The 16,529-nt window shown below is 34.3% G+C and overlaps 1 protein-coding gene across 1 annotated transcript in view; it reads right to left on the bottom strand.

The window, feature by feature from the left end:
- Positions 1-16,529, bottom strand: part of LOC144435341 (uncharacterized) — a 97,460-nt gene that overhangs the window by 67,278 nt on the left and 13,653 nt on the right. The window contains exons 19-32 of the mRNA XM_078123937.1: positions 16,289-16,402; positions 15,900-16,013; positions 15,188-15,301; positions 14,360-14,473; positions 13,569-13,682; positions 12,805-12,918; positions 12,282-12,395; positions 11,652-11,765; positions 11,031-11,144; positions 10,121-10,234; positions 8,540-8,653; positions 8,124-8,237; positions 7,063-7,176; positions 857-970 (exon numbers count right to left, since the gene is read on the bottom strand). Of these exons, the coding sequence (XP_077980063.1) occupies positions 857-970; positions 7,063-7,176; positions 8,124-8,237; positions 8,540-8,653; positions 10,121-10,234; positions 11,031-11,144; positions 11,652-11,765; positions 12,282-12,395; positions 12,805-12,918; positions 13,569-13,682; positions 14,360-14,473; positions 15,188-15,301; positions 15,900-16,013; positions 16,289-16,402 (1,596 nt within the window). The remainder of the gene's footprint in view (positions 1-856; positions 971-7,062; positions 7,177-8,123; positions 8,238-8,539; positions 8,654-10,120; positions 10,235-11,030; positions 11,145-11,651; positions 11,766-12,281; positions 12,396-12,804; positions 12,919-13,568; positions 13,683-14,359; positions 14,474-15,187; positions 15,302-15,899; positions 16,014-16,288; positions 16,403-16,529) is intronic.

Raw genomic sequence — 16,529 nt, 5'->3', positions numbered from 1 at the left:
CTTGTTCACAATGTTGTCCAATCCACCCCGCAGGGCAAAGACACCAATATTTGTTCAACATGTTGGCGCAAAGTCCCCCATTCAGACAGGGGCTGCTTACACATTCATTTATATCTGAGCGCAAATTCAAAATTCAGAAGTGAAAAATTATGATGGATCAAATCATAACATTTTAGAGTAAATAATACAACCCATAACACCAATAAAGTAAAGCTTTTTCTGTATGTACCACAATCGTTTATAGCATCCACACCAAGTGTAAAATTTACTGTTTCATTTGCTAATTGATCACATTAGAAAAGCCACATGCTAGGGTTGTAATTAAACCAATTGAAACAGTATATTTTTACATTGGATATGAATGCTATAAAGGAGTGTAGCATTTAAAGAAGTGCTTTACTTCAGTGTTACCCATTGTCAAACGTTTATTCACTGTAAATTATAATGTGCAACAAAAAATAGTAATACCAATGGTTACATTTTGCATGGCATATGGCATTAGGAGAATATCCATTCTTTCCAAGCAAGAACACTAAATATAGTATTAGATGCCTCACACATAATTCGATTCTGTATTATCAATATTACAAATTCCTCCTTTCATTCATGAAAATTCCCTTCCACTGTTTTCCCCATCCCTTTCCATCCTAACATAATGTGTCCATCATGTAAAGTGCTGTGTTTATAAAATCAGATCTCACACCACTAAGAGATTTATTCAACCTCCAAGATTTTCTTTGCAGGGTAATAGTCTATCCAAACAAGCTAGCAGCTGTATCATTTACCATGGACATTACATTTTTCTGCAAATAAAGCATTATTATAATAAATATATAGTAACTGTAAAATTCTTTACCTGTTTCACAGTGTATTCCTGTCCATCCAGGCACACATTCACACTGGTACCCATCCACTTCATCAATACAGGTGGCACCATTTTCACAAGGATTGCTAGCACACTCATCAATATCTGTCAAAAAATGTCAAAATGGACTACTATTTAATGCTAATTACAAAACAAAAATTACCTTGTCCACAACACCAGTAATTGGTATTGAAGCCAACATGAAGCTTTCTTTGTTGTGAAGTTCTCAACCCACGCGTAGGACTATACATAATCCCAAGCATTTGAAATCCATCTTCCACTCACCAGTATTGCACCAAAATAATGCTAAAACAAGAAATCATGGGTAGAAAACATGCATATCAAACATGTACACTATACATATACACACCTATCACTGATGTTTAAAAAAATAACCTGTGAATCAAAATAAAAATATTCATGCATGATTGATTCATACGCCTGTGGTGTTGCAAGTGTTCAAAAATATTCAGTGCCACAAACCTATCCTGTAAGAGACACAAATAACCATTCTAGTGCAATGAAATCAGCTTCAATGTAGAACTTCCTATGTTTGTGGAGAAAAGGATAAAGTGTGAATCTATTACAGTGCAAACTAGGATCATTAGACCACTATATTCACACTGTGCATTTAGAGAACTTCAAATCCACTAAGATCCCACATTTGAGCCAACTAACCAACCAACCACCATCAAACCCAAAAAAAACAAAACAGACAATGGTTTACTACCTGATGTACAGTTACTTCCAGTCCAGCCTGGTTGACAAATACACTTGTGTCCATTGACAGTTTCGTTACAAGTGGCACCATTCTCACATGTGGAGTTGATACAGTAATAAAATTCTAAGACATAGGATCGGGTGTATGAATATTTATGTATTCCTAATTTTAATATGCTACAATACCTTAAATTCTAAGATTTGGTAGAGTAATTAAACAGGGTCACATACTGAAGTCCATACTCAAATATAAAAGTATCACTTTGTATAAAGTAATACTCATTCAAATCAAAGTGCTACCAAATTAATGCCATTTTAGCATGGCAAATAACCACACCTAATGTGCCGAGTTTAACCACCACTTAAATATAACTGTTTGACAATGCTGTCCAGTCCACCAATCAGTACAATTACACTGATAACCATCAACTAGCTCAAAACAGGTTGTATTATTTTCACAAGGGTTGCTCAACCCCTCTATTACATCTAAACAAAACAAGATTTTACTATGCAATGATAACATTCCCATCACAGTAGGTATATATTTACGATATGATTTTGGTAACTTCCTTTTAACCAAGATGCCAGTTGCTAAAATATCTGCATGCAAATGTTCAAAAGACTACACTTTGTATGCAAAACACTTTTTATCACAACATACTTTGCATGTTCATACATGGCTTTCAGGTTTAATACTAGCATTAAATGTACTATAAACTAATATTCTCAAGAAATATTTGCAAGTTGTAAAACTTTGACAAAGCTAATGTCAAGCACAGCAACATAATCCAAATTAAACCCATACAAGGAAACAAAACACTCTAATACTGCAGTGGGGTTAACAATCATGGAAATATAAATCAAAGTAAAGTTACTAACTACTCAAATGTCAGATAACAGATTGCAGAGTGAACAAATATTAGCAGGGGTCAAGGGTCACAGCATGTCATTAGTGTCAAGTTCTACAATATACAGTAGTATACCTGTTTGACAATTTGTTCCTGTCCATCCTGGTGAACAGACACATTGGTATCCATTCACAATGTCATAACAAGTGGCACCATTCTCACATGCATTGCTTGAACAGTAAGAGACTGTTGAAGGGAAAGTTTGTCAGTTTTATGACAGGAGTATTTCTGAGTTTAGTTTTGCTTATGTCAAACATGTCAAATTATATGTATACATGTACATTGTACATCAATACATATATGTGCTTTATAACGTTTCCTTTCATTTTCTTATTATTGAAGTTTGTTAATATTCTGCAGGTGCAAGGCACTTCATCATATTCAAGCCACCATGACTATAGAACTACTTTTTTTCAGTTGTGCTTAATCAAACTAATACTACTGAATTTGTGAATAAAGCTACCGTCAGTCCAACTACAATATTGGTGTGCCAGATAGGAGACATACTACTACTACTACTTCTACTACTACTAGTAGTGTATGAGTATCTGTAGTGCAGGTGAGGTTGAATCTACAGCTACAAAACCAGCAATACTACACCAGAAAGAAAGGACAAGTGATGATTATACTTTGAGTCCATAGTTTGCAAACCTATCACTCAAAAGTATATCTGAAAACACCACACAATAATATATCCTTCACACTTGCAAAACCCAGATATGTTTTTAAAAATACCTCTTTCACAGTGTTGTCCACCCCATCCTATGTCACACTGACATACATAGCCATTGACTTGTTCAACACAGGTGACACTATTCTGACATGGATTGCTTATACATTCTGAAATGTCTGATATGTAAAAGCAAATGAATGGTCAGACAGGGTATCACTGATTTTTGCATGTATGTAACTTTCAATTTGTACTTTTAAAAAACATGAAATTGTGATTTCTGTAGCTCCATTAAAAATAAGATGTTGCCACACTTTTCTCCTCAACTGCCTTTATGTGTCAATGATCATATTTCCTGGACTAGAATTAGTTACACAGACATTGGTTATGTGGTAAAAAATACCCCAATTAGGATTTTCATGTATTAAAAGTCTGGTGTTGAGCACTTTAATATGTACCATGTGTATTATTTTGAGGAATATCCCTCCTTTCTGTTTATTGATGTCACTTTTGTAGTAACTCTGAAACTCTAAAACAAATGCAACTGTTCTACCAGCATGCATACCTGTCTCACATTCTGTTCCAGTCCATCCTGGGGCACATAGACATCTGTATCTACTGACATAATCTATACATGTTGCCCCATTCTGACAAGGCTCACTTGCACACTGATCTAAGTCTATGCAAGCAAGAAAAGGTACAGGATAAATCATTAATGGTTTCAGTTTTGCCATACCAAAAAGTATGAGTTTGCAAATGTTATGCAATTTCTATTTTGAAATACATTTTGAAATGGTACCTTTACCAATCAAATTATGAAAAGCATCTATTTGTGTCACATCATTATTCACAACATCAAGATGAATTCAACTTCAACTTCAAAAATCAAATTTATGCAGTCAGATTCTAAAGTTCTAAAATGGTGGACATTTCCAAAAATGCATACAAAATTTGAAGTCAGCTATTTGTGTGTGTTTCCTGTGTGAAAAAAAGTTGAAAAGAATATCAAATTTGAAAATTTATTTAGTTTTAAAGTCAAAGCCAAAAGGTTGTTGTTTAGATGTTGCATGTTACTACTCTTTGGTTGATTCATATCTGTTTGTGAATAATAACTATCCTGAATTTTGAATTTTCAGCTTACTGTTGTTCTTTCTGTATTTCTTCAAGTTGTTGCTGCTGTTTTTAAACTATAAAACTATTTCTGTCCTACATAAATCTGCTGGACATTGTTTCTCAAGTTTCAAGAGGTAGAACACTATCAACTGGATTAAGTTTAATTCTACATAAAAAGCCTATGTCAAGTGATAACATGCTGTGGGTGGACACACTGTATGTGTATTTACCTATTGGTATTTCACACCGTGTACCAGTATACTCATCCGTACACTGACACTCGTAATCACCAAATTGTCCAACACAGGTTGCTCCATGGAAACATGGATTGCTGGCACACTCATCAATTTCTGTATTTTACATAAAAATATATGTGATGAGAAATTATCAAATTCATTGAGAAGTTAAATTTTATATTTTCAAATCATTGTGCACCAAAAACCTTCTTGTGTAGTGATTTAATAAAGGAAATTACTTTTGATGATATGCAAAATTCCATGTGATATCAGAGTCACATTTGAAAGTAATCAATACAAACAAAGTCATCTCATGTTAGACATTGTTATGGCAAACAGTTTCAGGTAAAAAATCGAATTCAATGATTTGCTAACTACACATTGCCTGAAATATGGAAAGATGAGTGCAGGACATCATGTGGCATCATCACCAATGTCAAATTTATCACAAACACTTTAAAGTAAAAGTTCCATGATTTGCAAACAATTCTCTATCTGAAACACTACAATGACAGGTGCAATATGTGTGTGGTACCCACACCCATGTTAAGGTTTACCTGAATCACAGAACAATCCTGTCCAGCCTGTGACACAAAGGCAGACATATCCATTCACTAAGTCTACACAGTCAGCTCCATTCTGACACTGGGCATTTTCACATTCATTGATGTCTAGTTAGAGATTTGTAAAAGAAACTTATGATATATCAGGATGGATGTACAACCAATATTACATTACATTCTATATGTACACCATAAGCAAATTTGCAATTTCACAGGTTACATAACCTACAAATCTACAATGAATTACTGTTCATTTTCTCTTCATTTTTTGATCTTTTTGGAGGTACTTTAAGACAGTTTGTCTCAACTCATAATATAATTTGTTTGTCTTCTTTTTACTAGTTTAAGAGTAATCCCACACCTTATTTTATTACTGCAGGTTATTGTACTACATGTATAACTACATACATTGTAGTCTGAATGCATTACCGTTCACTACACCCTACAACCAAAAACCGATGCTAATTTGTAAACATTATCTCTTTACCTATTTCACAGTTAGTTCCATTCCAGCCAGAGGCACAGACACAGCTATAAGTGTCATTACTGTTTACACAAATTGCCCCATTCAAACATGGGTTACTGCTACAAAAGACTTCATCTGTTTCTGAGTACATCATATACAATATAAATATTTACGCTGCATCATCTTCATCAGGATTTGAAGTAACATCTAAAACCCTCGTGCAAAACTGTACACCACCACATGAAAACCATGTCATTGTGTATTCTAAAGAGTAATTAGGTGCATATGGATTGCTCTACATGTATGTATAATAGAGACCAACATTTGCCATATTTAAAGTGGTCCAATAGATGAGGCTGACAATATTATGATTGTTTTTATAATAAAATATGGGTTTGATGTTTTAGGGTACTATTAAAATTAACATGATTCATTGATAACTTCACCAGTATTCACGTTTACAAAGTACAATCTCTCCCTAATACATTTACTGTTTTCATTGCAAAATATGTAAAATCAACTTTAAGTTTATGTGCTCATCCTTTGGACACTTAAAGTATACCAACCCACAATACCCCCCAAACCCACAATGTCCATACAAATGTTCATTGAAAAATTCAACTAATTTATCCTATGTATGTATACCAACCTTGAGCACCTCTAAGCCATACTATTAAGTGTGCATTATTCTGGTGCCAGTGCTGTCTGAAATTATACATTTACTTGTGTCAAGAATTGCAGTCAAGTGCTACTACCAGTACAAATATTTTGAATATCTAAGGCGCTCACAATCTAGCTAGAACCAAGTGTATTGTATCTTGAGAGTAAAAGACAAGTGACTTGTGTCCAACACCATGACACACAGTTGTCCCATTAAGACTTCAACCGCCTATGTCAAAATATTGAATAGTTCATACAATGAAGTATACCTGTTGTGCAGTTTATTCCACTCCAGCCAGCTACACAGAAACATCTGTGTCTGTCCACCAGATCAACACAAGTTCCCCCATTCTGACAGGGTTCAGTTTCACATTCATTTATATCTACACAAGCATAGATTTAAATTTGAATAGAGAAATAATACAATGATGAAACATCACCCATAGGGTGACATGTTTACCACTGCAACATCACACCACTGCACTAAAAATAAAACTATCATGAAAGCGGTCACACGCTTGACTCCAATTATGCATACTTTACATGTGTACAAACAGAACATCAAATACACCAAAAAATACGAAAATGGTAAGTTTTGAGTACATGTCTGTGTACATATAATTTGATACCCCAAAACAAACCAGACTGAAAAATACAATGTAAATTGAAAAGCAAATTTGTATAACCTGGAGAGAACTGCAAATTGGAACAAAGAAAGTATGCACTAGCATACAACTTCATACAAGAATGTTGTAAAATACAACACTGGGTTTAATAATACAAAATCAACAAAACACAAAAGAATGGCATGTGTTTAAAATCACATCCCAACATAAATATGATAATTGATGACAAAATTACCTTCTTCGCAGAAAACACCAGTCCATCCAGGTTGGCATTGACACTGAAATCTGTTGATTAGTTCTTCACACACGCCACCATTCTGACATGGGTTGCTTGCACACTCTATGATTTCTAAATAAATGCATAATTTACAATTTGTCAAAAAAAAAACTATATATGTTATCTTTCACATATGGTTATATCCAAATAAATACTTTTAAATGTGACACTGTTTGTGATCAATGCATTTCTATTAGTTTTCAATGTATCCATGCTTTTGTTCATAGTTTTGTTTCATTTAATGGCTTTGAAATTGTGAAATGTAGTCTTCATCAGCACATAAACTATTGGTACACATTCTTATTAATTTCTTGAACTTCAAACACACGACTATAACCAATGTTATATATTTGGTGGCATAAGTTCAACTACTGCATTGATTTGTGATGATATAGTACAATATAAAGTATCAGTGTTAACTGAACTTGCATGTACATGTAAGGATAACTTAGTCTATATACGAGTACACCTTTATTCACATGTAATTAACATGTATGTGCATGTAACCACAATAGTTAGTGTATATTTAAGTAACAGTTAGTCCCCATATGTGAGTACAATGCAGTCCATATGATTAATGTGAACGACATATATTTATTCCACCTGTACCACTCACTCCACATGTACAAATTTAAAGTAAACCTCATTAGTCCACATGTAAGCACAACTTCATACGAGTATTATCATTTATTTATTTAGCCAAATAATTAGTTCAACAGCAACTATATTCACACGTAAACACAACATGTAAATACAACCGACTCCACATGTCCGAGTCAATGTGTAAGTACAACATAGTTCATATGTGAATAATTAGTTTATGTTGTTAGTACAATTGACTCCATGTGTAAGTACATCTTTGACCCCATGTATTAGTAAAACCAAGTCCATAAGTACAAGTACACCATTTTAACACAATATCCGATAGTACAATATGTATACTAGTAGTTCATATACTAGTATGTGCAGTCACATGTTAGTCAATACATTAACATATAACCATATATTCTGATCTATACCTATTTCACAGTGAATACCACTCCAACCAGGAACACAATCACAGAGATAGGAATCTACCTGGTCAATGCAAGTAGACCCACGATAACATGGGTTGCTTTCGCATTCATCAATTTCTGTGAAAAAGGAAAATTAGCATACACCAAGTTTATTCATTGATAAGCCAACTCGACAGTAGATGGTAAATATATTTCCAACTTGCAGTAAAACTTAGATAAATGCCACCACTTGCAGATTCAATGCCCAACACTGCAATGCATATGATCTATACCAAAATATACCATACAGCAGCAGTCCTAGAGCAAGTAATTATATACACGGTCATACTAGCAAGACCCAGAGACAAAATAGAGCAGCAGACCTGGACACATGAATATCAAAAGTTAATATTTCAGTTCACTGATTTTGATTCACTTACCTATATCACAGTTTGTTCCAATCCAGCCTGGTGCACATGTACACTGATAGCCATTTATTCTGTCAGTACAAGTACCTCCGTTTTCGCATGGGGAACTTTCACACTCATCAATGTCTGATTAGCAATGAGATGTAACAAATAGAACCAGTTGTCAGCATTTGTATTGCATACATGTGTCTGTGTATCACACCAGTCTATATGTTACATACAAGTGAATAACCATAACGACCCTTCACCTTCTTAGACAGAGCAAAAATGTACTCAATTTCAAACTTTCAAACTTCAAAATGTGATATTTTTCAGCAAGGTAAGCCAGTCTGCCATTAAATATGTTCTTCTCATCACATAACATAATGTGATTACACTGTCACATATTAATGCAATCTATTGTCTTAAAGAAATAAAATATCTTATAGAAATCCATTACAAAGATTTCATGAAAAAGCATTTGTCTCTTTATTTCAAATATTTGTCATAAAACAATGCAGAATATAACCCTGTAATATGTTTGTTGCTATTTGAAAATTTACCCATATGTACATATATCTGTATGTATAGTCTAAGGTCAGACAGTTGGGGATCATATCTTACAAATAGCACAGTTCAAGCAGAACGAATTTTTTAAAAATTTCTATGCTTTCAATAAACGTCAAAGCAGTTTAACTAATTCGTAGTTACAGTTATATTTATCATTACATTGTTAATGTGTAGAACAACTATGACAGTAAGGCTACAAAGCTGGGTACTAATTTACGAGGTGAGTGCCTACCTTATTGATGTCTTGAGATGATAGACTAGTAGCAGATTAAGAGTATGATTGACAGTCAATGATATCTCCAATGGCATGTACATTGTATGATAATGTCCATGGAGCATAACAGACTGACTTGAATGGAAGCAATGTAACATGTACAGTCATGTACACTAACATCAATTAATATAACTGTGTTATTTCAAAGCACAATAATAGAGAAATTTCCAGTTTTTTTAGGGAGAATTTCAAAAAGTAACCCAGCTCATTGGACAATATGCTGTTGCATAACAAAATTAATGAAAGCATAATAAGCGATTTTTTTCTTTGGAGATAAAACCTACCCATGTCTCACTCTCAGTGTTTGGTTTCTGTTGCAAGCAATGGTTCAATGTATGAAAAGGAGTTAATATTATGAGGGTGCTAAATCTTTGGACAATTGATTGGTCTTGGTCAAAATATATCTCATTTGGTAGGTTTTAAGTTTTGAATCTTTAAAATGAAAAAGGAAGTTTTCTCTCTTATTTTGCCTTGTGCTAATCATACGATGATAGGTCTGGAGAAAAGAACATTATCATAAGTATGAAAAGAAAGTTTATGTAATTGGCTGTAGATAGACTGTTATGCAGTATGTAATTGGCTGTTGACTGTTAAATGCTATGTAATTAGTTGTAGATTGTTTGTTACATGGTATGTAATTGGCTGTAGTGTAAGACTGTTCCATCAATTGGCTACAATATAAGACTGTTAGTAAGATGACAGAATTTGACATTACATTACTACATAGCTACAGACAACTGTTGGACAGTACATCTGGTGGATCTCTTTACCTATTTCACAGCGGTCACCTATCCATCCAGGAATACAATCACAAGTGTACCCATTTGTTGCCTCAATACAGGGTGCCCCATTTTGACATGGGTTGCTGGCACATTCTTTGATATCTATGTCAGAATCATGAAGGTTGTGTTATTCATAATGCAAGTCATGCACATTATAAGAAATAATATAGTTGTATTCAAAAGTACAATCAATACTAGATGGTTAGTAGAACATGTGTTGCAAATAGGTTTCCTTGAACATCATATTTAATCTGCAAATGGTACAAAATTTATAGATCAAACAACAATATGAACATGAATTATTAAAGGGGCACAAGCTGAGTTTATATGCTTTAAAGGTTTTGAACTGCATTTGACATGGTACTTGTAGTATGATTCAATGACATCATATAGCATACGATACTGTAGACTTAGATTTCTAGGAAACGTGTACTGACCCCTCCACTGTGCTAACAATGTCTGATGATGGCCATCAAAGACATTCATTGATGTTATGATCATATTAAAAATCAATAAAAATAAACTCAACTTGTGCCACTTGAATGATACTTTTTGTCATTGCAGTGTGTTATCCATTAATATGTAACAGAAGTTGATTTGCAACTGAAGGAAATTCTTTTGTTTAAGAAATGTTGAGATTATTTGACAAGTTCCTGTATGCAAGGACATTTGCTTTATCAGCACTGCACAGCGATCCTGAACAAAGTGTACAATTAGACAGGTTACTTAATTAGTCCATGTACAATAGATTGTCATCGATTAATCATAATGTTCTTAATAATTGAAAACATGGCAATTCTATCTCCTAGTAAACCTTGTATTATTTCATAGTGGTGATCTCCAAGCAGGTTCTTGTCCTGCAATTCAAGGCATTACAAGCTGTAATATAAATGATTACCTGTGTCACAGAGAGTTCCCTGCCACCCAGCTAAACATGTACATGTGAAATAGGAGTTGAAGTTGTTGCATTCTGCATCATTCTGACAGGGGATAGACTCACATTGGTTGATACCTGAAATCATGTTTGTTTAGTACACAACACAGAATAGAAGAATAATGAAGCAACATCTATACAGGACTGCTGAAATCATAGAAATCTGAAAGCCAGATTTGCAAAGCGATGTCTCTGGTATGCTTGGATGAAAAAGAGTGTTGATGCAAAATGTGCAATTTCATTGTAATGAGTGAAGTCTGAAAGCAGAATTTGTTTTGCAGTACATTTTTCTGTTTGTATACACAGTAAATTTTTATTCTAAAGTATACAATGCACAAAGAATACATCAAAGGCCTGAAAGCTGAATTTGTAAAGCTACATATTTTAGGTGTTTCCACATTACTGATGTCAAATCCAACAATTTTTGTACGCAAGTCTGCGGGAAAAGCAATGACATGTAAGTATTTGTGGTTGATTATCAAGTTCAACACTGAACACCGACAATGTTGCTAAGAACAGAGTGTGTGAAAGATATAACATTAATAGGAAGAACACATTTCTGGACTGATTTGTATATGAACTCACCAGTTTCACAGTGAGTTCCTGTGAACCCAAGTAGACATAGGCACTCATAAGAGGTTTGGTAGTTACGACATAAACCTCCATTTTGACATGGGCTTGATTGGCACAAATTGATAGCTGAAAATATATGAGAAATGATGTCTTAGCTTTAGCATTGTTGCATACAATGAGATTGATTTTCATAAAATTAAAATATAGAGCAACTGTGTACAATGTAAAATAAATAATAAATCCAATGACAGCAGTATCACAGATCTAACTTTCAAAAACAGGTTGGGTCAGTATAGATAAGTTCTTTGTTTTTTATTTTATAGTGGTCTCTATTTTTTATTCTATGAAATCATCCTGACATCTCTATTGTTGTGTTATTCTATCTAATGATGCAATAACATTCATTATTTTTTGTTATTTTTACTGGTTTTTTATTATTGAATTACAAGGGTTGGCAGTGAACAGGTAGTTAGGGCACAGACAAGTAAGAAATTTCATACTTGTCTGTGGTTAGGATTATGTAATCTGAATCGCATAATGTTTTTAACTGGGCTGATAATGAATATCAATACGTCATAGTCATTCAACGGCTGACTCATCACTCCCTGTGACTATAGTTATCATCCATGTACAATTACTTACGAACTGCACAGTTAGGTCCTGTCCATCCTGGGGCACATTCACAAGTATATGAGGTCCTGAAGTTATTACAAGTAGCACCATTCTGGCATGGATCATTTTCACACAAGTCAATTTCTGCACAAATAATTAAAAGTAGGGATTATATGTATTTGTGGATATATTTAGATACACTAAACATGGATTAAAAATTCAAATGTTAGTAAGTCAAGTTTACTGATATTTATGTACAAACAATTAACAACCACTTTGAAAATATGGGCGTCCATTTTACAGCAATTAAAAATACTTGCCACTTGAAAATGTGATCAGAGCAGATTATAAGAGAAAGTCAAAAGAAAGTTCTGATTGTCTATGAAAGTACTGTCTTTAGAAAACAACATCAAGTTTGGTCAAGTTTAAGTTCTGTTTCTCTAACATATATGGTAGTTTTCATTAAATATAATTCAAAAATGAAACTCTGTAGAACAATAATGAAATTCAGTAAATAGATACTAGTATAACTGAATGTTATAATTTTACATACCATTTTCACAGTTGGCACCAGTATACCCAGCAACACAAGTACACTGGAAGCTATCAAACAGATTGTTGCAAGAACCACCATTCTCACATGGGTTACTGGTACATTCATTGAAATCTGAGGTAAAAAGTAGGAATAATGAAAAACAGTAATTTTGTGCGACAAGAACTAAATGATCATTTGCAAAGAAGGTTACTCAACATGTTTGTCAATGACAGAATTCAAATGTGAATATAAAAATCATGTATATGTGTATGTGTACCAGTGAGTTTTCTATGCCAAACTCATACACCACGAGTTTTTCACACGACAAACTTGATATTCTGGGACCCTTTAATATCCAACTATGACTTACTCATTACTGAATACACCCTTACTATGTTTTGACTTGCAAGAAATCAAAGATTTATCATGTTTATACCCATAAGAAGGAATACGACAAGCGGAATACGACAAGCGTGAGTCCTCTGCGTACTCATCGAAAATTAGGCCAACTACAACTTACAAGAGTATGACGTCACTCGTACTTGAGACTTACGAGCTCGTAACTCTGCCCGTACTTGGTCAGTTTTGGGCGAATTACATACCTCCATATCTTGTACATTTATTCACCCTTTTATCTTTACCTTTATTCTTGGACAAACTCTACCCTTTTTTCAATCGGCCACAAACTTGATGTAATCAATTTAAATAAGATCACATTCTATTTGCTTACAATCTGTTAAAATATTTGGAATGGTTTCTTCTGTGCCCCCAAAAGTACTTACCATTTTCACAATTTTGTCCTGCATATGCACTTGAACAATCACAAGTATAGAAGGTGTAGAAATTATTACACGTACCACCATTTCTACATGGGAACGACGTGCAGGGATTCAACTCTGTATGTTAACAATGAGTAAAAAGAAATACATTAACTCCATGTTAACTCAACACTAGCACTGTATGTAGCAGGCTAAACGTTGGTGGCGCATAAGTCCGCCTAATGGCGCAGGTGCACTACATGAAAACCGTATTCACGGGGCAAATTAGTGGGGGTTTTGACAGAAATCGTCAAAGCAGTATATTTAGAAAAACTGTAAGTTTCCACTTGAGTACCGTAAAGGTTGGTAAAGTTGAAATATCACGTTACGTTTTTCCACAGTATATGGTATCACTCAGGGAGTGGTGTTTGTCTCTGCAGCGTGTTTACTGTTCACATTTCAGTATTTCCCTATTCACATTCGAGTTGCACTCAGAATACATTTTGAAAGTTGAAAATAATATTTAAAGATGGGAAATGGTATAAAATTTTAGTAAAATATGTTACGTTACCGAGAAAATGTTAAATGTTTCAACATCAAAGGCAGTGTGGACCCGGGAGACTAGACGCGTTACAGACGAGAAGTAACGTTCGCGCTTTACATATCCCATAATGCAATGTATGGCACCACCCGGGATCGGACTACTCGTTATTTTGACATGTGAATTCGTAATCGATTCAAAGAGAGAGAGAGAGAGTGTGTGTGTGTGTGTGTGTGTGTGTGTGTGTGTTCCTCATGCATGAGCAGAAACTTACCGATTTCACAATTCTGTCCGGTCCATCCTTGTTCACATACACATTGATAATCTGTCCGGTAATTCACACATTGCGCACTGTTTTGACATGGGTCTGGTTGACATAAGTCGACCTCTGTTTGGACGAACAAATATAGAATAATGTCAAATTTTAACAATTCATTAATTTCAAACTGAAACCGTCCACCTTGTTCCTTTTCTATCTTTGAAGTACAAAGTTTAATATGACTGGCCTGTTGATTAAAATGTGTACATCTATTTCTGGACAATTAATTTTGTAGAATATTATTGCGACGTTTTTGTAGTTATTTTGTAATTTGTTTTCAATTTTATTTCAAACCAAATAGTCGGAAACATGAATCATTTATCTGAACATCTGAGTCGCAATTTCGTGAGCCCTGTCATTTACAACAACATTAATGCTGTAAAGAGTGTTGCAGTGCAGTGGTGAGTTCTTCATGTTGACAGGCCCAGCAAAACCATGGGTGGTTCCCAGAACATCTTTAAATTATTTTTTATTAATATTTTTTTCATTAGTTTGTCCATTTTTTTGCTTGTTTGTTTGTTTGTTTGTTTGTTTGTTTGTTGCAATGAAACTACTCATATTCAATTGTCAGAGTCCAAGTGATAAAAAAGCAACACAATCGCGTGAACACATCATTTATAAGCAACACTGTTCATTGGTTATAAAATACTTGATTTCAAATAATACCATTTTATCTCGACAATGTTCACAACATGTCTACATCTGTTTAGGGTAAAAATGGACAGAAAGAGATTATCAGAACCACACCTCTGGTTGGCTCGTTCCTAAAACTATTAACATTACCTATCTCACAGTGAACGCCTGTCCATCCATCCACACAAATGCAGTTGTAAGAATTGATCAAATCCTGGCAGGTAGCGTCATTCAAACATGGGCTGCTGTTACACTCATCAATGTCTGCATGCAGCAATACCAACAGCAGCAACAGTAACAAACAGTGCAATGGTAGGCAAGACACAACACAAAACGACACAGGTAAGCCACACACCAAACTAGAAATTCATGCTAGCCACAGATATTAGTTTTCATTAATTTGGTTTGCCTTTCTTTCTTTTACATTGACTAATAATATCACATACCGCTCCAGTGGTCTAAGATAGTTCTAGGTCCAGACTTTTAAAGCAGTGCGTCTTGCATAGTAATTATTTATAATCTTCATCCAACCTTTACCACGTGGTCATCACATAATCAGAGATGATTCATTTATGAGAAGGTTGGTGATATTGAAAGCATTTCGTAGAGTTCGATTGATAAAAGAATTTTAATTCGCTTCGTTTCTATTTATAAAAAACCATCAGGTTTCCTCAATAACAATTTCGTGATAACGAAAGCATGTCAGTATATAATATATATCTGCATTCATTGTTAAATAAGCCAATACTACGACGTGCAATCAATGATGCATCACTACAAGGATGACTTATAGGCGGGTCAAACATGCAGTGGTAAGATCACACCGTGCTAATTGTTATTGCAACGTGGTGAATTTACATACCTGTTTCACAGTCGTTCCCAATGAAGCCGGGTACGCAAGTACATGTGTAATATGTGAAGAAATTATTACAAGTTGCACCGTTCTGGCAAAAATTTGGATTGCAGGCATCGAGTTCTGAAAAGAAGTGAAGATTTTGTGTTAATTCTTCAAAAAGGGAGCATTGGAGAAATAAAATATGTTTCTGATGGAAAATATCAACTTAAATATATTCTCCATAAACTTAGTTAACTTGAAAATACTACAGTTGTCTAATTTGTGAAAAGTTGTTACAGGTATCAATCAATCAAAGGTAACATACTATTTAATGAAATGAATGGTTAAAACAAAACATGGTGCGAGGAAATAGTGTTATGAAATTGTAGACAAGTGACTAGAATTCCAACGTTTACCTGTTTCACAGTTGTCACCAGTCCAACCAGATGTGCATACACATTGATAAAACGTCTGAAAGTTTCGACACGTTGCACCATTCAAACAGGGATCGTTGACACACAAATCAATTGCTGTGAATGAAAAGTGTACGTACACAATCATACAAATATCGGGTGATTGTATTAACATGTTGTGATGTACAAAGGTGCAGAAATCGGTGTGTCACCAACAGTTAGGCAACTCATATAAGATATAAAG

This window comes from Glandiceps talaboti, chromosome 5, assembly GCF_964340395.1.
Source record: "Glandiceps talaboti chromosome 5, keGlaTala1.1, whole genome shotgun sequence".
Classification (NCBI taxonomy): domain Eukaryota; kingdom Metazoa; phylum Hemichordata; class Enteropneusta; family Spengelidae; genus Glandiceps; species Glandiceps talaboti.
Note: the sequence above shows the minus strand (reverse complement) of the source record. Positions and strands in the feature narration are given on the sequence as shown.